Source organism: Drosophila takahashii, chromosome X, assembly GCF_030179915.1.
Source record: "Drosophila takahashii strain IR98-3 E-12201 chromosome X, DtakHiC1v2, whole genome shotgun sequence".
NCBI classification, from domain to species: domain Eukaryota; kingdom Metazoa; phylum Arthropoda; class Insecta; order Diptera; family Drosophilidae; genus Drosophila; species Drosophila takahashii.
In genome coordinates, this window is record NC_091683.1 from 12934095 (window position 1) to 12957349 (window position 23255).

The 23255-nt window shown below is 43.4% G+C and overlaps 3 protein-coding genes across 3 annotated transcripts; 1 reads left to right on the forward strand and 2 right to left on the reverse strand.

Annotated features, from left to right (window-relative positions):
• Positions 1-5786: 5786 nt before the first annotated feature.
• Positions 5787-7430, reverse strand: LOC108055504 (methylcytosine dioxygenase TET). The gene has a single exon (XM_044395773.1). It carries the CDS (start codon positions 7428-7430, stop codon positions 5787-5789), a length of 1644 nt encoding a protein of 547 aa, XP_044251708.1.
• An 8872-nt stretch (positions 7431-16302) lies between these two features.
• Hira (histone cell cycle regulator-like protein) lies at positions 16303-20052 on the forward strand. The gene is made up of 5 exons (XM_017138882.3): positions 16303-16443; positions 16555-18404; positions 18460-18824; positions 18882-19086; positions 19148-20052. Exons 1-5 carry the CDS (start codon positions 16407-16409, stop codon positions 19712-19714), a joined length of 3024 nt encoding a protein of 1007 aa, XP_016994371.2. The 5' UTR covers positions 16303-16406; the 3' UTR covers positions 19715-20052.
• Positions 20053-20103: 51 nt separating this feature from the next.
• On the reverse strand, positions 20104-23075 carry NELF-B (negative elongation factor B). The gene is made up of 3 exons (XM_017138883.3): positions 22843-23075; positions 21440-22738; positions 20104-20723 (listed from the first exon to the last, which is right to left on the reverse strand). The coding sequence occupies exons 1-3, from the start codon at positions 22972-22974 to the stop codon at positions 20370-20372; spliced, it is 1785 nt and encodes a 594-aa protein (XP_016994372.1). The 5' UTR covers positions 22975-23075; the 3' UTR covers positions 20104-20369.
• Between the last annotated feature and the right edge of the window lie 180 nt (positions 23076-23255).

The window sequence follows — 23255 nt, forward strand, 5'->3', positions numbered from 1 at the left end:
ATTACTTATTAATTATTTTAAATTAAGTCCTTTAAAAATCTTTTTTTTATATTTCAGCACATGAACTCTTCAAACACAGTGCATTTGTGAAGAAAAATTCAAGGGGCAATAATGAAAGAGTGGAGGATCTGCATACATTGTTTTATATACCTTGTATGAAAAATCAATGCTCCAATTGTGGGTTAATAAATTATACGCCAAATGCCCACACAGCCACATGCCTCCAAGAGGTTAATAATATAAAATGCGAACATTGCTACGTGAATACATCAGATTTTTCGAAATTACGAAAACATAAGTGCTGCAAATTATTTGATGAAAATATAAATTTTGCAATTAATAATAGGATTGCCTCACTTAAACGAGGTCTGTACTTCAAAGTTACTAGTGAAAAAAATATTACTACATGGACCAAGTACAATCCTAACGATGATGAAAAAATTGAGTTCATTAAATTAAGTTGTAACATTAGCAATGTAGTAATGGAAAATAAACCATTTAAGTTGTAACGGTGTATGTATTTTTAATCACAAGCAAATGGGGAACAAGGGAAACAAGCTACTTGCAACAGGGCCTTCAGCACCTCATCGATGAAGGTCGCACATTCCTTCTGTAGTCCATTAGCACTCGCATTTCGATGTAATCCGACTCCGTCTTTAGTTTAGTAGTGATATTAACCCCAATATAAACTAGAAGTTGCATTTTATAGGATTTTAAAGCCAGCAAATAGGTGCCAGAAGTTCGCAATTTCAACTAAATCGCATATTTTAACATTTTAAACTAGGACAGAAACCACAGCCACTACTACGAGTGCAGGCAGTCCAGCATCCAACGTTGAAAGCGCTTTCAATATGTTGCATTATTGGCTGTAATTTTGTTTATAAATTTGAAAACTGCATTTCAATTGACTGAATGTAAAGATAAATTAGGGAAAAACACTTCCAGGGGCTTAAACACTTGCTCTCATGACGAGATTTGCTTACTGCCTATCGAATTATTTGATTACACTAGGATTTAAGGTAATTTACGTTAACTGCTTATTTGATATTTATGTTTTAATTAATTTAGCGATAAAAAAATGTAATTTAAATTACGAATAGGAATTTAGTTGATAAGAATTTAACTGATTTAAATTTAAATTGTGTTGGTAAAACTAGACAGAATCACAAAATGGGTGTTGCAGGCTTGGGCCTGCCCACTTGCGCACTTTCAGCAGAGGGCTGCACTATGTTGTTGGCACTGACGTGCATGAATTTGTACGGAATTGTTTGGACCAGAATTCACAAGAATTTTCAGCGTGGACGCTAGGTGGCAACGCTGGTCGAAATTTTCACAGTTTTCTTGATTAGATTTGTTCACTTTCTTGATTAGACTTCTGTTTGATGCTCTATGATGAATGTGGAGAGCTGATGAAAATCTTGACAATCCTGTGGCGTTGGTGGTAGAAGGAGTAAACTCGACTTCAATTTTCCACGATGCAAATGAAAATCTGGGAGGAAAATTTTCCTGGGCCGTACGCCACGTGAAGGAGTAAACTCGACTTCAATTTTCCAAGATGCAGATGAAAATCTGGGAGGAAAATTTCCCCGGGCCGTCAGCCACGTGAAGGAGTAAACTCGACTTCCAATAATTTTCCTATAAAACGCATTTCTTTATAAGTGGGGTTTTTCCACGAAATAATAGTAAAACTTACTTCCTTTAATCAACAGGAACCCACTGGTAAAAAAAACCTTATAAAAGGCTGAGGATGTCTGATATTTTCCACGATTTGGTTTGGGTAGATCTCTGGGTTTAAATAAAATACGCTCAGGAGAGAACGATCTTCACACGCCAAGGTCCAAAATATTTAAAAAGGTCTGGATATTACAACACTAAATTGTTTTTTTTTCATTGCTTATTTCAGGATCATTAGGTTTCTAAATTTGTGTTTAATTTAATTTTTGATAAAATAAACAAAATGTTTTTTTTTACTTCAGTTAAGCGCTAACATTTGAGTGGTTTTCGTATGGCCGTTAACAGTGGGCAAGAAATTGAGTGGGAAGAGTTAACAGTGCGCACGAAGTTGAGTGAAAATTGCAGGGCGAAGTTAACAGTGCGCATGAAATGGAGTGAAACCCGAATAATCGAAACCCATCAGGCAGCCAGGCCTGTTTATCGAAAAAGTGTGGGACCAGAGTTGCTCAAAAAGGATTTATCGAACACGTCTTTTCAGTGTTGTAAACACCGAAATTATTTGAATTTAGTTCGGCCATTTTAATTCCTGGCGGCAACTTCAAAAACTGGCGGGAATTTTAAATTGAAGTGGGAAATTTAAAAATTGAAAATATTAACGACAAGCGCCCTACATCCTTTATTGCTCTTTTAGATTCTGACTGCCTGTGCCCGGATTATCCGTCCGCCGAAGATCGCCAATCGGAGGATTTAAACAATTATTAGGCTAAATCGTAATACACATTAAATATACTATATATATATACCTATGTACCATACGTTGTGCGTAATGCGCATAGCCCAAACTAAACGTGATAAAAGACTGTTACCAACTACATACAAACACATACTACACACATGGAAACACCCGTAAATCTATAACTAAAGCGTAAACTTAATTCGGTATAGTTGCGTATATGTAATATAAATATATATACCTATATATATATATTAAAATGAAATATTCATGATAGTTAAATAAAATTTACTGTACGAACACTTTTTATAGATGTTTAATGTTGTTATGCTATAAGATAAATCCCGATGAGTCGATGGATTTTGGCCAAGCACGGTGCACAAAACAATTGCAAGTGAGCCAAGTACAATTTACACAAATATATACATACTTAGATGCATATATGGTTCGATGTAAACTAATAAATCGATGTAAAACAAAAGAAAAGAAGATAAAATAAAATAAAATTAAATTAAAGAAAAGAAAACACAAATAAAAACCAGAAAAAGCTTAGGAAAAAATAAGAAAACTCTGTTAAATGTTTGTTATGCATTTGTTTTTTATCTAAATTAATATTAAACTAATGTATTAGTGAATAAACTTGTGTACCTACATACAAAACAATGATAAAACATTTATGCTGGTGTTTTTATTCTAAATAGTGCAAACGGGAATTAGGAATATTATATATATTTTTTTAAGCTTAGAAAATATTAATATTATCAAAGAACGAATTATTTTTTGTGGAAAATTTGGACCTGGGTTTTTTGTAAAAATGTGAATTTTTGTCTTTTGTTTTTTTTGGTGTAACTTGGCCAAAAATGGTCCTACACCAAAAATACATACTGTTTTGAACAGATAACCAAATAATAAATAAATCCATGACACTTTCCGGATGATCTTAAAAAAATAACATTTTCCACGATTTTCAATTTTTTTATAAGGGGTTACATCATAATTTTTTGGGAAAAATGGCCAAAAAATAAAATATCCAGGTTTAAATGTCAATCGATTGGAAATTTAATAACGAGTTCATCCATATTTGGATGAATATTTCCACAGTTACGATAAAAAAACGAATTATTTTTGGTAAAAATTTGATTTATTTTCCTTTTTGTTTTGTTGCTGTAACTTGGCCAAAAATGGTCTATGTATTATCCTTGATTTTGAAATTCATTAAAATTCTCTGAAAACGGATTTACTTTAAAAACAAAGAAAGCGAAAATGTTGTTGATTAAAATCCAAGTCTGTTTTGGCCAAAAACCATTTCGAAATGCGCGCTACAAGAGTACTGCCCATTTGGCTCCTTTTTCCTGCCGATTGGCAGCATCAGGGTTTCCAAGCCATAGGTGGCGCCACAGGTCATAAATTTCTAACGGTTTTTTTAGTTTTCCGAACCATAGATGGAGCCACACGCAACGGTTTTTTAAGGATTAAATATAAAGTTTTAATTTTGGATTATAAGTATTAAATAAAATATAACAAAATTTCAAGAAGCACGAAACATTTTGTTATAATCTTAAGAAATTTAAAAAAAAATATTACCATTAGGACGAGTTAAGAACTAATTAACAAACTTATTTGCTTAAAATTGTCTATGGTTTTCTCAAAAAATTCTCGACTTAAAAAACCTTGATGATACTCAAGTCTTACTTTGGATTATCCCTAAACTCATCTTGAGTAATAAGCCTTTTTCATATCCTCTTTCTTTTCCTCGCGTTTTAAATCATCAAATCTATCAATTAAGGGGAAAGCTTTAAGCTGTCAACACGCCCAAGTACTTTTTGTCCCCTTGGGATAAGCTGCATTCATTGTTTGTTTGCTAAAAAAAATAAGCCACTCCACCCCATCCTCAGTCAAAGGATTTTCATCGCTTCTCCTTCGGGTTTTCTTATAACATTTTCCTTCTTTTTCTTCGGTTGCCAGTTAGCCCGTCTTGTCATTGGTGAAATTTGTTTCTTGCCGCAAGTTGAGCTTATTGCTCGGGAAATCCACACCGAACCATACCATCCAACCTCCATCCCCATCGTCTTGAGTGGAAACCGCTGCCAATTGTCGACTGTTGCATGAATTATGAGCGTCTGCCAAGATTTATGAATTCGAGAGGATAACAAAAGTACGCAAGTATTCATGACAGGGGACCCTTCCCCAACCACAAAAACCGGGGAACCCCTCGCGGCAGCACAAAAGGGAAAAATCTGTCAGCTGTTAAGTTGAGTTATAAATTTCCTGCAATTAGGTTGAATTTCAATTTCGCAGCCATCTCCTTTTGCTACTTACTTTGATTACACAATGATGATGACGATGATGACAACTTCACTTTGTTTTCCCCTCCCTCCGATTTTCATGCAAATTTTTTATCGACAGCTTTTGGTACAGACTGTACTGGTTTTTTTTTGGTTTTTGTGTTTTACTGCTGCTTTGATTGGCTTTCGGTGCACTTTTTCTGCCTCAATGTGCAGAAATTTGCAAACTCATGGAAATCCATACGTTTGATAACAATTCTGGGGTAAAAAACAAGGAGCAACATGCATAAATAAAAGCGGAAACGGAAACGAGCCTGGCGAACGCACAAGTCGCCACGCCCCCGCCGGTTTTGCACTGCATGTGTTCATTAAGCAGCCGGGTAGCAAACAAAATCAATGAATGGTGTAAAAATTAATATCCTGTGGGGGGCTCAAATGAAAAAAAAAGAATAAGCGGGCGAAAAACAAGGGGAATGCAAAGGAATTGTGGCGGAGATTGTGGGGGCGTTGTCATCGTCATCCAGCAGCCGGCAGCAGTTTTAATTTACACAAAGCGTAGTCAGGCGTGTAATGCTCGGTGGCAGTGTGGTGAGCGGTCCTTTTTTTTCTTTTTGGCGCCCAACGTGGGGCTCGACAATTCGCGGGACGACATTTAAAAAATGCCTTGAGGCAGCAACAACAAGCGACAACGACGACGGCGTCAAATGATTTACGAAATTACTTTTCCCGCTGCTTACTTTTCCGGGAATGGGAAAACGGGGCTTTTCCTGTTTGTACATCATTTAACAATCTATATCATTTTATAAAATTAAGAGAGCTTTAAAATCACTAATAGAGGTATCTAAAAGTATGCAACATAATTTTATAGAAAATTAGTAATAAAGCAGTCCAAAATACTAAGTAAATTTTTCATTGCATACTTTTAAACACCTGCATAAATTCCTTTCCTTATTTCTTCATGTTGATCCATCTTTTTTAGTAAAAGACTTTCTATACTTTCTAAGCCCCGATTTCCAAACATATAATAAACTTTCAACTTTATCGTAGACACATTAACTTTATTCATAAAATACTCAATACTCCAATGTGCAGCCTCAATCGATTTGTGTGATGGAGGCCTCGTCGTTGCTGGAACAGCGGCTGCTCTCGCCATCCGTGCGGTACTTGATGGAGTCAATGATCTCCACATCGATGTCGCAATTACCCTGACCACCCTGGCTGGTGCCCTCCAAGCCGTTGCCGGTGTCACTGGAATTGCGGCCCAGCGAATCCTCATCGCAGAGATCGGGCGCCGAAAGTGAGGCCGTTACCGAGGCGGACTCCGACTTGGCATCCGTATCCTGGCTCTGGGCCTGCGCCTGATGGGCGGCGAACTGGCTGTAGAGTCGCGGCAGATGTTGCAACATGTAGCTGGCTCCCGATTTCGATAGATTCGCAGCTGCAGCGGCGGCAGCAGCGGCCGCGGAGAGATTGGCAGCCGTGCTGGATGGATGGTTCTCCTTGGTCTCGCCCAGATCGTAGTACTTGGCGTAGTGCTCGAACTTGCTGCCCAATGAGGTGGATGTTGCACCTGCACCCGCAGCCGCCGAATTGGCGCACAGATTGATTGCATCATTTTGCGCCGCCTTGGGAATGGGCACCGTAAAAGCGGAGCCATGTCGCTGCTTACTCAGTAGGTTACCGGTGGCCAAAGCGGAGGCGGAACCACTGGCGCCCGAACTGGAACACGAGCCGGGCGAACCCTCCTCGGCAATCGCATTGTTGCTGCTTGAAAGCGGTGAGACATTCTCCTTCTTGCGATCGTAGATGTGCCCCGAAACGCGCAGATCGATGAAGAAGTGAAGGGGATCGATGCCGTAGGGCGCATAGAGTGGTGGATACCAAACGGGTGGTGGTGGTGGAAGGACCAAATCCTGCGGTGGCAACGAGGCCGCCGGCGGTGTGTTATCCTGCAGGCTGCTGTCCACCAAACCACCGCCGGTCTTATTATTACCAGTGGTGCTAGTTGGTGGTGCAGCTGCCGTAGCCGTGGCCGTTGGTGTTATGGGTGGCTTGGCCTCCATTTTGGCATAACCATACGGCGTTATGGCTTTATTGGTGAGCTCCAGAGGTTTTTCGGGCGCCATTTGCTGCTGATGTTGCTGATGGTGTTGCTGTTGCTGCTGATGGTGTTGCTGTTGCTGTTGCTGCTGCTGCTGCTTCTCCTCGGCATCGCGACGCTCTCTTAGCTGCTCGTAGTAGGGACGATACGACCAGGATCGCTTCCTGGGCCGCCTCACCAGGGCAGCCTGGTGTTGCTGCTGCTGCTGTTGTTGCTGCTGCGCCTGCTGCTGCTGTTGCTGCTGCAGCTGCAACACTCGGGCCGTCTCATTATTTCGAGCTTGGACCAGGGAGCGCAGCATATCGCTGAAGAAGAAATTATTCGGTCCCACGGGTGCGGAGTACAAATACGGTGGAGTGGCGGCCATTAGGCGACTGACGTAGTCCTGATTCCTCAGCTCGTGGATGTTGCTCTTGCTGCGCTGTTGCGGATTTTGAGCTGCTGCTGCTGCTGCTGTCGGGTCTGCCGCACTTACTGCCGCCGCCGCTGCTGTTGTGGGCGTACTGGGCGCAGTGGGCGTGGCACTGCCAGTGGTTGCCCCACCTGCCGTAGTCACTGCTCCTCCTCCACCGGCGGAACAGGGCATCCCTGCTGCGTTGCTCGACGAGATGTTGCTGCTGCTGTTGCTGTCCTTCATCCTTGGAGAAAAAAAAGGAAGGGTAAGAAAAACACACAAAAGACGTTGGCTAAGTTCTGTGCTTCTGAAGTCACTTGAGATTTATACTTGTACAGGGATGGATATATATTTGCATTGTCTTGGACCAACTGGCTTTCCCCCGCCTTTTCCATGCTCCCGCCTTTCCATTACCCAAGGGACAATTAAATCTGCATTTTCTGTTTGCTCTCCGAGTGAATGTGAAATCTAAGGAGTGGTTGAGTGTCTTAAATGTGACTTAAATAATTAGGAGATTGAAATATTCAAACGGAAAATAAAACATACAGTTTTGAGCACCCCTTTCTTAGATTTTCCAGCAACCCATTATCAAATCACCAATAGATCCGCAGTCACTAAAATGTTAATAGCATAACTTCCATTGTTCCACAGCTGCCGTCCGCTAAGCTACCTTTATTATAACTTTATTAAGCCAACATCTGTTCCCAGTCCCCAAAACATTTTCAAATTTGCATAGAAAAACAGGCGATAAAGTCTCCACGCCACCACCCCCATTTTTTTCGACTCGAAATCCCCCAAGCTGTTAATAAGCTTACACACATCGCGCCAAATTCCAGTAAATTAAATGTTTCAACAGCAGGAACACACAATCGCACCCACCCCTTTTGCCGCCTCCATTTCCGCGAACATTCGAGGACAAACTCAATTGTTGTGCTGCCAAACTGTTGAGGCACTTGACGCCGTGTCCTGGCTGCTTGTATCCTGTGCAGCCTGTGTGCCCGTGTGCCTGTCAATTCTAACCACGAACAGTATACCACTCATTGAAGCCCCGCCCCAGAACTCCATTGCCTTGTTGCTCTTTCATTTTCGCATTTAAAAAGTTTTTAACAAGCCACAGCCGACGCCTGCTACAGATTACCCTTTAAAAATCCTGAAGGGGATATCAGCATTATTTAATGGTAAATAATAATTTCATTCAGTATTACAAATAAACTACAGTTAAATGATTTAAAAAGTTACGCTAGATGTCTCTTGTTTTTGGCGCCCAACGTGGGGCTTTATAAAGTTGAACAAAATCATAGCTACAAATTAATCGTTTAAGATATATAAGATAGCTACCCATTGAAAATATTAAATACCTTAGGTATTTTCGTCTTCTATACGTTTTCTTGCAACATTCATTTGCATTCCTTCTGTTTTTTCTGTTGTTCCATGTTGGATTTGTGGAATTTTTCATTTTTATTGTTTTTTCATTTCGTTGTAAAAATATATAAAGTTTTCAACTGTCGCAAAAGGAATATATGATTTGGGAGGGGTTCTTGGAGAAGGACGGCTGTTGATTTGCATTTTTGGCAGCCGTCATTCGGGAGAGGTAAAAAATGTTTGGGGCGCGAGGAGTGATTTTTGCGACAAAGTTGAAATTAGATTATGCTAATTAAGGCGCGGTGGGTGTGGCTGTGGGCGGTGGAAATTCCGTTGATTTTCCCGGCACTGATTGATGCCGGGCAGGGCTTTAATTGCCAGTTTCTCACTTTTTATGGGGTGGGCTGCGGTGGCGCTAAAGAGTAACTGGCAGCATTTTAATATTCAATCAGCAGCTGTCGGAGAACTTTCTTTTATGGCCCACGCCCAAGTTTCTGGACAACTTTTGCAGCTGAGAATAGGTCCAAGAACTGAAAATGGAGCTGAGATTAATGCGCAAAGTGCATCCCGGCTTGGTCCGACTTTTGTTTGTCTTTCGTCTGGGAATAAGCTGAGAACTTTTGCATAATTCTTGGCAAGTTTTTTTCGCTTTTCTTTTTTTTCGCTTTTCTTTTTTTTCGCTTTTCAAACAGCACGGCAATTAAAACTAGAGTAAAGCGTAATCCCTCACCGATTCCCCCTGGGGTGGTGAACCACATCTACATCCACAACCACTCAAGGCTACCCAGCTGATTGATGTCGCATCATCGATGTTGAATTCAAGCCACCCCCGACTGGGATTGCGGGCAACCCTTGCAAGCACACACTTAACTGGCACTTGGGCTGGCAACCTTATAACATAATTACAGCATATCAAACAACGATAAGTTGTCCGCGCCACTCCATTCGACTCCGAAATCCTCATGGAGTTCATCTCCCCCCGCCACGGAGTTGGTTAGCAACCCTCACGGGCTCACCTGGTGTGCAACCCTGGGCGAAGTCTGGGCTCGCTTTTAGTGATTTTCAGGCCTGGCCATAATCTGGATAAAGCTGGATGTATCTACATATTTTCGCCCAACGCGGGGCTTTATAATGAGTTTTAAAATAAAAGAAATAAGGTGATTTTAATAAGTAAAGCTAGATGTTTCTTGTTTTTGGCGCCCAACGTGGGGCTTAATTAGGAGTTTATCAAAATCATAACTATAGCTTAATGGCCGTACAACTTAAAGAGTTTTATTGACTCCCACTTTACAACGAACTTAATTAAATCATTATTCTAATGCCAATTAAAAATGATCGAATAAGTTTTAAAATGCAAACAAAGTACCATAAAAATTAATATTTAAAAATAAGGATCTCTGACTACTGTGAATATCCCAATTGTTCAGATACGAAACGTTGTGGTTGAAGATCACTGACTAACCAAAAATAAATCAAGTTTTTAACCCTTGCCCGCTGAGGGTGCTGTTCCTGTCCTGTGCTTAACCCAAACCCAAACCCACCCCCACACATATACACACGCACATATGCAGACAAATGAACTTGTTGGTTTGTTGGTGACATGTCGTTGTGGTGTTAACGTTACAGCGTTTGACTGCGAATTAAAATAATGTGCCACTTGTGGCTCTCTGGCCATGTGTGTCGTTTGCGGCAGACAGACTCCAGACCCCTGCCCCGCATCCGGAACCCTGTCCGCTGTCCGTTGTCCGTTGTCCGTATCTCTGTATCCGTGTGCGTTGCCCGAAAATTTGGCAAAATTTCATTTGCAACTTTGCCGTTGCCCAAATCGAATTTGATTTGAACCCTTTTTGACAGGTTCTCCGTGTGGATTGATCCGAGTTTTTTGGAAAAAGCGGTGAGAGTGAAGAGCAACCCTTGGATGCGTATGAGTTATGTGTAAATAATTTTACCAGCGGGCGATTGGAAGTTCGCTTTGGTTTGCTTATGTGGATGGATTGATGCCAAGTGGATTTGATTCATTGAGTGTTGTTTTTATGTGTTTTATTATTATACTATCCCAGCAGATCATTTGGATCTTTAGAGAAAACAAGAAACAAGAAAAGTTTTGGAAAAATCTTCTGATTTAAATTACTATTAATGTTCTGATTAAATGTTTATGTTATGATTAAACTTTGCTAAACATGTGCTTCGTTTTAATAAAGAGATTTAATAAATACTCCCCAATTAAAATGGGCTTTAAACTTGATCACAATTATAATTTTTCAATCCACTAAATAATTTCCTTGTTTTAACACTTTTTAATTCCGATCCTCCAAGCGGATCTATTTTCTCACCTATGATTTTTAAAATTGCGAACTATATTTGTTTTAACTTTTTTCGTGTTCACTTTAAAAAAATATTTAAATAAAATAAACACGGGAAAGCGTGGAAAGCGCGTGCTAACGGTCTGAACTGGCGTCGATGACAGTTAAAAATCAAATGAAATGAGCGCCAGCAGCGGCAGCAGCAGGAAAAGCAGTGAAATCAGTAAAGCAGAGCAGCATCCAACGAGTCCTGAGGCCGAGACAGAAACAGAAACAGAAAAACAGAGACCGAGTACCAGAACCAGAACGAGGCGAGCTCGGTGCGATTTTAAAATTATGAATTGTTGTAAATGAAACGAGGCGTAAGCAGAGCGTCAGCAGAGCAAAAGCAGTGGTTCGCTAGGTGGGTGGTGGTGCGCCCCAGTCGCTGTGGCATTGGTGGTGCGCATCAGCAGCAGCAACATCGCCAGTAGCAGCGGTAGCAACATCACCAGCAGCAACAGTGCAAAAGTGTTAATGGAAACCACCCTCGAAGAAAGGATTTTACCTTTTCAAAGAGGATAAAAAATAGAGCGAGACGGAAGCCCATTGGTCCATGGATTGATCGTTTCCGGCTGTTGAAGAGTTGCCACACTTTTTAAGACAGGTTAGATCGGATGGGAATCGGATTGAACCATTTTATTGGCGCCCAACTTGGGACATTCAATAAAAATCAAATGGAAATATAGTTATTTTGACTTTGATGTTAAAATAGCTTTCTGTTATCGAAATATTTAATAGTTAAGATTGCTTTATATATTAAATTAGTTTTCTTTTATAGAAATATTTAAAAGTAAAATAAAATTGGAAGCATTGAAATAAATATAGGTTTTCATGGTTATCCTTAGGTCGACCTTTTTTTTTTCATTTTAAATTTGATCTAAGAATACATAATTTTCTGTAGTGTAGGCTTTATAGGCGATTTTAGATGTGTAATATATATTACACATCTAAATAGAGGAACTTTTTTAATATTTCTAGAGCAACGTTGCCCGTTTTCAATTACTATCCTCTGGCGGATGTTGCCATTGGAACAATAGATGTTGCAATCCTTGGCTATGGGCAACGTGTTGCTAAAACGACAGCTCGACGAAGGGATATGGCTAGCATGGGTTGGAGGCGGAAAAGCTTATAATTTCTATTACAATGAAGGCATGCGGATGCGGTTGGATGTGTGTCGAGCGTTGCGTTGCTTTCTTTGCTTAATTTTTTGCTGCCGCCGACTGTTTGCGACTTCATTAGCGACACCTCCCCACAAGCTGTTGCCAAGCAATTGCATCGTGTGTCTGTGTGGCAAGGGCACTGAAAAAAAAGTTGTAATTTTGTTATAGATGAACTGGAGATCGGTTTTTACTGATGAATTACAATATTTATACCCTGTGACTTTTTGACTGAAAAATTGGTTTTTTGCAAAAAATGGAAAAAAAAAATTTAAAATTGCAGGTAAAATTTAACAAGTGTTCCATAATTTTATTAAAAAGGTAATGTTTTTTTAAAACATTTTCTCTTGTGTATCTCGCCTTTGGCAATGGAATCTGAATCCGGAGCAATGGCTTTGGAAAATCCGTGTTGCTATCTGTTGATTTTCTTTTTTTCAGTTTTCTGTACTGAGCTTGTTTGAAATAAATACCGCATTTTTTGGTTCGTATTTTTTTGCAGCACACGTTGGTTGCGTGTTCGCCACCCACTCGCAGTATTTTTCAGAAAAAAATATAAAGCTTCCATGGCTGCACATCAAACGTCACAACGGAAGGAAGGAAGCTGTTGCTGTCGAGGGAGTTTGGTTGTGGCTAGGGGGTTTTTTGGGTTGGGCATTGGGCATTGTCTAGCTTACCACACACACACACCATACCCCATTTTCCCTCGCCAAACGGAGGCTGTGAATGTTTACACTTTGGATTTGGTTCTGGTCGTCGCATTTCCCTTCCACTCCTTTTTTTTACCATTTTTGGTTGGACTCTCGACTCTGCTCGAGATTTTAAATGTATCTCGGTTAACGGTTGTTATGGCAATCCATTCGGGAAGGGGACTTGGTTTTACAGCGTGTAACAGCGGCTGTTGCAGCGGGGAATCCCCTTCCAAAAGTTCCCATTTCCAGGTGGCCCAGGGAAGTACAATTTTGACCAAATTCAAACCCTCGATCGAGGCTAGAAGTAACTGCGCCCAAGGGAAGCACATTAAAATAAAATATTTCAAAGATAATTCGTTCATATTAATATTTTATTTCAAGCATTTAGAGGACTTTCAAGCTATTTTTAATTATTTCGTTAAAAACATCTACTACTTATATTAAAGGTCTACCAGGTAGATATTTTTTTACATTTTTTTTTTGTTTTTTTGCTGTAACTTGGCCAAAAATGGTCCTACACCAAAAATACATACTGTTTTGAACAGATAACAAAATAATAAGTAAATCCATGACACTTTTCGAGTAATCTTGAAAAAATAAAATTTTCGCCAATTTTAAATTTTTTTATAAGGGGATACATCATGATTTTTTGCGAAAAATGGCACAAAAATAAATTGTCCAGGTTTAAATGCCAATCGATTGGAAATTTAATTACGAGTTCAGAAAGGTATGACAATCCATATTTGGATCTATATTTCCATTGTTTCGGTTTTTTTGCGTGGAAAGTTCGGGATCTGAGTTTTTGGTAAAAATAGGAATTTTGTATTGATGGTCTTGCCATCCCAATAACAATAAGATAGTTGAGATAGTTATTTCCTAAAAAATCGAATTTAAACCTATTGGTATTAATTTGGAGAGGTAATTTATATTTTCAAATTTATATAAGACAACTTATGCGTTTTTTCCAATTTAAGGCAACTACATCTTGTTCTCTTTTATAGCTAGCTGCATGCAACGTCTCACACATGCCACACAATTTGTGCCACTTTTGTGATGCGCATCCATTTCCGCTTGGGCGGCGGCACCACTTCCTCCGCACCACCCACCCGCCAAAGCACTCGCTTGCCATATTATCCTTGCTTTTATTATGATTTTCTTTTTTTTCACATTTCACTCGAGCGTTGATTGAAATGTTGGAAACGAACTCACACACACACACAGACAGACAGACAGACAGACAGAAGGTTTGAGGTGGTTGGGTGGTGGGAGCAAACAAAGCGGTGCGAAAGGGAAGGCCATACGTTGGGTGGTGGGTGGTTTTCTGGGCTTATTTGTTTGTTTGCATGTAAATTGCAATGTGCCACCCCCTCCTTTGCATTTTTTTTAGATTTTAAACTTTGTTTCTTGTCTTTTTGTTAAATGTTTGCCGCTCTCTCCGCTGATTGTCATTTGCTTTTAGCGCCGCACCACCACCCTCCATTCTCCCTTCTCCATTATGAGTGGTTCCTGCGGTTGGTGAAACGTCCATCATCCATCCATCCATCAAGGACAATCAAGGCAGATGCTCGCGAGCTTTTCGTGGGTTTGATTTTGGGCTCAGGCCCAAAAAGATTTATTTTCCGTTTTCCTTTTTTTATCCCAAAACAAAAAAGGCATGCTTTTGGGCTAATGAATTAGTTGCGCCTGATATTTGAAACTTTTCTGGTGGACTTTTGCATTAATTAAATTAAAATTTTATTTCCTCTTCGGTTGGGATTAGATTTTATTTTAGATCGATTTTTTTTCTTTTTGGTTAGATAATTTCATTGGATTATACTTGTTTTTCGTCCTTTAGAAAGGTCAAAGCTTGGAATGTCATACTTGGTAAAGATCGTATTTCAATTTCTAATCAATTGGCATTTTTTCACCAAATTTTTACTTTGGTAAAAGAAATTTTAAAAAAATTCTTATAGATATTTTAGATTTAAGCATCCCAGGAAACTATAATATAATTAAAATTCTTTGCAAGTGGAATGACTATATTTTATAACCCCTACATTTTTCCCCGCTTTCTATACAAAACCCAGCTTTTATTCCTGACAATGCGGACAATCTTGAGCAGCTTAAGTGCCGTTGGCGTCGGATTTGCCAAATATCCGTCAGATACACACAGTGCATCACAAAAGATATCCGTGGAGGAGGAATCCCAGGAGCAGGATCCATTTTCCACCCATTTCCATTTCCCTGCACTCACGCAGACTGTAATCGCTTTACGTGCGCTTTGTTGACAATTGTCAAGTGGCGTTCAGAAAGGGGGCGGGAAAATGGGTGGGAAAATCTCGGGGAAAAGGGGAAAATTGTTAGAGGAACATCATTGACGCCACATGTCGCCGGCGACAGATGCGTTGGATTGCAAATTGTCCCAGGTAGAGTACTTTTCGCACTGATTTTATTTCGCATTTCACTTTATTGAGACAGTCTGGATTGTCAGTCAATTGGGGGCTTGAGTTTGGCATTGGATAAATGGGGTGGGGGAAATCCAAGTGACAAGGCAAACAAACAAGTAAGCAAACATGCATGCAAATTAAGCAAATGTGAAATTTTGCAAAAGCAATTTCGTGGCTAAATCGCTGGATAAACTTGGCGTTGTTCTTCTTCTCAAAATATTAGTCTTGTTTTGATTCATTCGATCCAAAAAACCCCACCCCCAACCCCTCAATCCAGTTTCCCCAACCACGCCCCTTAAGTGGGTGGACCAATGGCAGCCAAGCGCTTAGAAAAACTTTCGGCGCTTTTCCTCGCTGTTCGTTTCCTTTCGTTAGTTTCACTCCACCCACCCAGTTATGCAAAAAAAAAAGTGGCAAAAGTGGGGCCTATAGGATGAGAGGTGCTCGAAAAGGGGGAGGTGCTATAATCTTGTCAGAAAACCAGATTTCAAAACTAATCTTCTTTCAAGAAAATTAAACTATCTAATCGCCTGTTTTATTTTTGTTCAGTTTTCCACACTTTTATATTATTTTAAGGTAGAACTATCAAAAATGTCAAATTTTTTAACTATACAATTTCTATGCACAGTAAAACATCATTTTATTTTTAAAGAAGAAAGTGAGTTGAAACTACTCTAAAATTTTATAAACCAAAGATTTTTTGTTAATTTCAAATTTATAGTAGGCCACAGCAGTTATAGCTACAATAAGAACTAAGGTTATAGGCAATTTATAATTACCTCTTAGCCAGAAAATAAATAAATAAATGTATAGTTACTTATTAACCAGAAAATAAATCAATTTATAACTCAATTGTTTTTTAAAACTTTCCTTATAATTTCCGCACAGGGTTTTTGGTTTTTATGTTGTAATTTTACAATTGTTTATCTTTCTATTTTGTTTTAAATTAACAAAACTGCAAAAATAGATTTTTCAAAAAAATCCTGAATATCCCGCCCTTCGGCAGCGTGACCATTTGCGGCTAATAACTTTAGTCTTTATCGCTAAATATAGCTTTTTAATAGCCAGTTTTAATATCGGTCACGGTTTACAGTCACGGGATCACGGTGAACAGATCGCCCATCCCTGATTCCGTGCTTGCCATCCCTGATGCGGCAGTCTGTTGTTGCGACCAAAACTAAACTTGAACTAAACTTGATTGATATTTACTTTTAAGATAGCAGCACTAACTAGACTGTAAATGCGGCTCCTCAAGCCGGCGTGGGTGCATCACGATGGTGGGTTTTAGGCTGACACCGTGGAAAGCCCTGAAAAGCCGGTCGCCTCCAATTGGCGGTCTCTGAACAATTTGTGATAAGTGATAACCCATTTTCCGTTTTCCCCCTTAGACAAGCAGATATTCTCGGTGGACATCCACCAGGATTGCACCAAGTTCGCCACCGGCGGCCAGGGCAGCGACTGCGGTCGCGTGGTCATCTGGAACCTGCTGCCGGTGCTCTCCGACAAGGCGGAATGCGATGCGGAGGTGCCCAAGATGCTCTGCCAGATGGATCAGCATCTGGCCTGCGTCAACTGCGTCCGCTGGTCGCAGAATGGCCAGAATCTGGCCTCCGGCTCCGACGACAAGCTCATCATGATCTGGCGCAAGAGTGCCGGTTCCAGTGGGGTTTTCGGTTCAGGCGGCATGCAAAAGAACCACGAGTCCTGGAAATGCTTTCACACGCTGCGCGGTCATGATGGTGATGTTCTGGACCTGGCCTGGTCCCCCAATGACATTTACCTGGCCAGCTGCAGCATTGACAACACGGTGATCATCTGGGATGCCCAGGCCTTTCCCCATTCCGTCGCCACACTCAAAGGACACACTGGATTGGTGAAGGGCGTCTCGTGGGATCCGCTGGGCCGCTTCCTGGCCTCGCAGTCCGACGACAGGAGCATCAAGATCTGGAGCACCCTCGACTGGAACCTCTCGCACACGATTACCGAGCCCTTCGAGGAGTGCGGCGGCACTACGCACATTCTGCGGCTCTCCTGGTCGCCCGATGGCCAGTATTTGGTCTCCGCCCATGCCATGAATGGCGGCGGACCCACCGCCCAGATCATCGAACGCGAGGGCTGGAAGTGCGACAAGGATTTCGTGGGCCACCGCAAGGCGGTGACTTGTGTGAGGTTCCATAACTCCATTCTCCGGCGGCAGGACAACGATGGCAGTCCCAGCAAGCCGCTGCAGTACTGCTGTTTGGCTGTGGGCTCTCGCGATCGCTCGCTCTCCGTCTGGATGACCGCCCTGCAGCGTCCCATGATCGTTATCCACGAGCTCTTCAACGACAGCATCCTCGATTTGTCCTGGGGCCCACAGGAATGCCTGCTGATGGCCTGCAGCGGCGACGGCAGCATTGCCTGCTTGAAATTCAGCGAGGAGGAGCTGGGCAAGGCCATTTCCGAGGAGGAGAAGAACGCCATCATACGCAAAATGTACGGCCAGAGCTATGTGAATGGTCTGGGCAAGAACACATCGCTGGCGGAGCACCCGAAGCCAGCGAAATTCCCGCTGGGCAACCAGCAACCGATAAGCAAGCAAACGGAGACGCGGACCAAGGATGGCAAGCGACGGATCACGCCCATGTTTATACCGCTTCACGAAGATGGTCCCATATCGCTGAACTCGCAGATTGTGTCCAGCAGCAGCGGACCGGCGATTACAGCGGCCGTCTCTTGTGTCTCGCCTCCCGCGGAGGGCGGCGCGGCCACGCCCCTAATGCCGCTGGAGCCGCTGGTCAGCAAGGCGGATCTGGGCCGCCTCGATTCGCGACTGAAGACCAGCCAACCCGCCAGCCAGCGCCGCCAGTCGCTGCCCTTTGATCCCGGCCAAACCAGCGAACTGCCGCGATCTCCGCGTTTGGAGGAGCACCAGAGCAGCACCAGTGGACCCAGCAATCTCAATGTCACGGCCACCGGGAAGAGTGAGTTTGTAAAGGCCGCTCTGGACTATCGTGTGCATGTCTCAAATGGGCATTTGAAGACGAATCTTGGCATGCTCGCGAAGGTAACCGCCTCGGACTCCAAGGAGATGCTGTGGGAGTTCTATGTGGGCTCGCCGATAGTCAATCTGAATCTGTGCGGAAAGTACGCCATGCTGTGCTCCCTGGACGGGAGCATGCGCCTCATTTCCATGGAGACGGGCTGCCCGGTCTTTCCGGCCATCTCGCTGACCAGCTCGGCAGTGCATTGCGCTTTTGTGAGTCTGATTAAATAGATTATAAATTGAAATAGCTAATGAATTACTATTCCAGAGTCCCGACAACAGTTTGGTGGGCGTGCTGACCGAATGCGGACTGCTGCGAATATGGGACATTGCCAGGAAGGTCATCAGTTTGGCCGCCGGCTGTTTGGAGCTGCTGAACAAGCATGGCACCGCCGTTCAGTTCTCGGTGACCGATCAGGGAATGCCCCTGATTGGCTTCCCCAGCGGCAACTCGTACTCCTACTCGACGAGCCTGCAATCCTGGCTGGTGCTGGCCACCAAGGATGCGATCATGTACCACGGCATCCGGGGAACTTTGCCCAGGGATATGGACCAAATGCAACAGAAGTTTCCGCTGCTCAGCATGCAGGCGAGCAGTCAGAATTACTTTTGCTTCACTGGAGGCATGGAGCTGTACGTTTATCCATCTATTTAATAGTTAATTACTAAATATTGGATGTATTTTTATAGGCGGCACTCGGAGAGCTGGCAGCAGAGTGCCAAAATCCGTTTCATCGAGAACCAAATCAAGTTGTGCGAGGCTCTGCAGTCGCTGGATGAACTGCAGCACTGGCACAAGATGCTCACCTTTCAGTTGGCCACTCATGGCTCTGAGAAAAGGATGCGTGTGTTCCTGGACGATCTGCTGAGCACTCCGGAGCCCGAAATTTCACAGGTTTATATAGCATAAATCTAGAATTATTACAGCTCACTGATATACCTCCATCCCCCTCTAGTTCGTGCTCAAATTGGAGTTGATGCAGTGCGTTCTGGACACCCTGAAGCCGCATTCCGAGTGGCAGCGCCTGTACAACGAGTATGTGGAGCTGCTCAAGGAGTGCAAGTCGGAGCGGCAGAAGGATATCTTTGCCACACCCGCGCCACCGCAACCAAAGGCTGCCTCCTCAGCGGGCTCTTCGCCGGCGGGCGGACCATCTCCGGATGAGGAGGCCCCGGAAAAGGCAGCCGCAGAAGCTGTGACCACAGGCAGCAGCACTGCAACAACCACCACCTCCGCCAGTAGCTCCATTTCCTCCTCCTCCGGCTCGTCCTCATCCTCAACCTCCTCCTCGTCATCGTCGCTCTCGGTGCCACTGCCTGCTCCTAGTCTCTCCTCAGAGATCCAAGCCATCGACTTGCTGGACGACGAGCTGCTGTCGGCCTCATCTTCACCACCTCCGTTGGATGTCTCGCCCGTGGAAGCTTCGCCAGCGTCCACAGCATCCGCAGGGGCTGCCTCCACGTCGCCGGCAGCTCCGCCAGTCTGCAGTTCCAAGGCCGCCGAAACGGCGGAGCAGACATGACCTTGTCCTAGTGAACCCACTGAATTGTGTTTATTTCCCGCAGGGATCGCAAGTAAGAGTTACTTTTTTAAAAAAATTGACAAATAATTATTATAAAAGTTGACAAATAACTCTTATGCTTCAATTTTTATTATAAAAATCAACAAATAAGAGTTATTTGTCAACTTTTATAATAAAAATTGAAAAATAAATCTTATTTGTCAGTTTTTTTACAAAAAGTAACTCTTACCTGCGATCCCTGATTTCCCGTAAGCTATAAGCGTCTAGTGTAGAGCCTTTTGTACCGAACTAAACTCCTGCCTCAAAAATCATTAAAGCTGAGCGATGGAAGCATTTAACTGGCTTTGTTTTCATTTCTCCACTATTACAAAAATAAATAAAAGAGCTGATAGATTTGTACTCTATATTGTGTACTAGAATCGATCGTTACACTAGCGTAACAGTAATATATAATATATAGATAATGCCTGCCAACAAAGCCATACATTTGTAAATATGTAAACTATATCTCGCTGCTTAGTCTAAACAGTAGAATTATGATTTGCGCATGCATGCATCCCACTGGCTGCCCAGAAGTAAACATCCTTATCGTTCTCCTTATTAACCATCATCATCCGACGACAGCCGCTGGTGGCGCGACCGCCGGCGCCTCTAGCTATTGGACATTGTAGTGTGGGCCCGGCGTGGGCACGCTCTTCAGCGGCGAATCGAACTCAATGGGCGGCGCCTCGATCACCGGCGTCTCCGCCGCACCGGTGCCAATCCTCTCCTGCAGCGTTTCGTACAGCTTGTGGATATGCTCGTTGTGGGCCGTCGTCGGCTGCATGGCCTTCATCAGCGTGGCCAGGCGGCCGGCGGGCAGCTTGTTGTGCACATACCACAGCAGCTTCAGCATGTGACGCGAGGTCACGTTCTCGCGCGTGAGGCCGGCGAAGATGAACTCGTCGAAGAGCGTGGTGCAGAAGTCCTCGGTGGCGAACTCCTCGCTCATGGGGATGAGCAAAGCGATCTGGAAGGGAATACGGGTTATTTTAGTTGGGTTCTCTGCTAGAAACAGGTAAATAACAAACACTGTAAAAAACATGCTAAAGGTCAAAGTTTTTGACATATGTTAAAAACATAAATAACAGACACATGTCATTTGTGCTATTTACACTAAGTGTTTTTTACACAGCGTGGTTTTAACACAATGCGTTTTTGACATTAAAGTGTCAGAATTGTATGTTGAACAGAAAAACAGAAAATCTAGAGTATGAGAATTCATATATGCTTTGAAATGGTTAAAACTAATATATAAGATATTGGGTTTTCATTTTCCCTTCGACTAGTTAATGTCAGTGAAATGTAATTTACATTTTTGTGTTAAAAATACAGTGTGTAAAAAAACACGTCGTGTTAATAATACATTGTGTAAATAACACAAGTGAGCTGTGTGTGTTAAAAATTATTTTTCACAATTAAAAATTTTTTTTAATTTTTTGACTCATTAATGTCAGAAAAATGTAATTTGTATTAGTGTTAAAAACACATTGCGTAAAAAACACAGTGTGTAAAAAACGCGTCGTGTCATTAACACAGTGTGTAAAAAACCCAAGTGAGCCGAGTTAACAATTATTCTTCACATTTTAACACAATTTAGCTCACACTGTAAAATACAATATCCATTGTTTTTAACATGTGTGTCGATTTCCGAACCCTGGCTAGAAATCCATAGACTTTACTTACCAGCGAGTGCAGGAAGGGATCCTCGTAGGCCCGATCGTCCTTGCAGGCGGACAAAATAGCCAACACGCGCAGCACGCCCACGCGATCCTTGAGGCGCGCCGTGTGCAGCGTGTAGTACATGGCCAGTATGCTGGCCACCGAGCTCTCCTGGATGTACGCCTCCACGGCATCGGGCGCCGGTCCCGAGTGCTCGATGGTGGTCAGCGCCGACTCGCGCTCATCCGGCGGCAGTTTCGCATGCAGACTGCGGCACTGGTCGTCCACCATCAGCGACATGAGCGCCGGTAGGAACTTGGTCACCACCTGGCAGTCCAGCTTCGGTTCCTTGAAGTCCTGCGAATCGATCATCACCCAGGCACTCAGCCCCAAAGCCAACATCCTGAGCAGCAGGATGAGGATCTGATTGTCGCGCGGCATGCCCTCGTTGTTGATCAGGTGATGCAGTATCTTGATGGCCGACGTGGCCAGGAAGTTGATGGCATACGGATCGCACAGCGTCATCGAGAGATCGCCCAAAACCTGCTCCTGGCCGCGCTTGATATTATCCAGGAAGCCCTGCAGTTCCCGCGACCGCTTGATGTCCACATTCTTCTCCCTGATGCAGGCATCCAAACACCAGGTGAACTTGTGGCACGGGTCAATCGAGATGATCTCCTGCACCTCCAGATCGTGCAGGGCCATCAGCAGCTCGGCGCGCAGCGTGCAGTAGTGAACGTTCCTCGTCCGCAGGAAGAGGGTGCGCAGGAACTGCAGCACCATGTCGTACAGCTTCACGCTCGTCCCGATCATATTGGCCAGCTTCTGGACCACTTCGCCTTGGCGTCGCACCTTCGGCGTCGGCTGGAAGAACAGATTATTGAGATTGGTGTGATCGAACAGAATGTGCTCCTTCTCGCGGATGTACTGCGACAGCAGGGGGGAAACCTCGTCCCCGAACAGCGACTGATTGTCCCGCCAGATCTGCCGCTTGACCTCCGTATCCGTGTCCGCATAGAGCTCCCTGTCGCGGACGAGAATCTTGAGGTACTTGTCGTCGATGTGCTGGGTGTTCCGCAGAATGGCCATGACCACCGGACGCAGCGACTTCACGCGGACGACGGGAAAGCTCTTCACCAGCAGCTCCTTGAGCTTCTTGTCCCGCTCGCGCGGCTCCTTCTGGCCCATCTCGTTGATGTGGGCGATCAGCTTGTCGCGCAGCTCCTCCATCAGCGAGGTGTGGAAGTCCAGCCGGCGCACGCCATGCAGATCCAGCAGGGGCAACATGGGACGCAGCGAGGGCAGCAGCACGCCGTTCTCCAGCTGAAAACAGGTGAAAATATTAGAAATCCCACAATTAACAAGTGAAATAACCCACAAAACTTTTCGCGCCCATTTTGTTGTTCGCGCTGCCAACGTAAACAAACCTGGAAACTCTCGATGGCCTTCAGGGGATCCGTGCAGGAGGTCAGCGCCTCGCGCAGGTACGCCTGCCCCGGAATATTCACGTCCTCCAGCCCCGTGCCATTGGTATTCTTCGCCGGCGTGCCCATTATCATACACAATTATGCGGCAAATTGAACGGAGAAGCGCTGAAATTGCGAGATTTGTTGTTTTTTTTTTGCTGGTGCGGAGAGAAAAAAACGTAAACGCAGGCCTGCACGGGCGCGGTGCTATCGATGCCGGTTATCGATTGGCCGCCGAGCAACGCTGCGGGCAAAGCGTGATTTCGTGTCACGTTTTTAATTTGCACTTATTCTACCCAATTATTGACTAAATAAGTAAATCTTAAAAGTAATTAAATCAATCCAAATTCTCCTTTCCGATTTAATTGCTAATT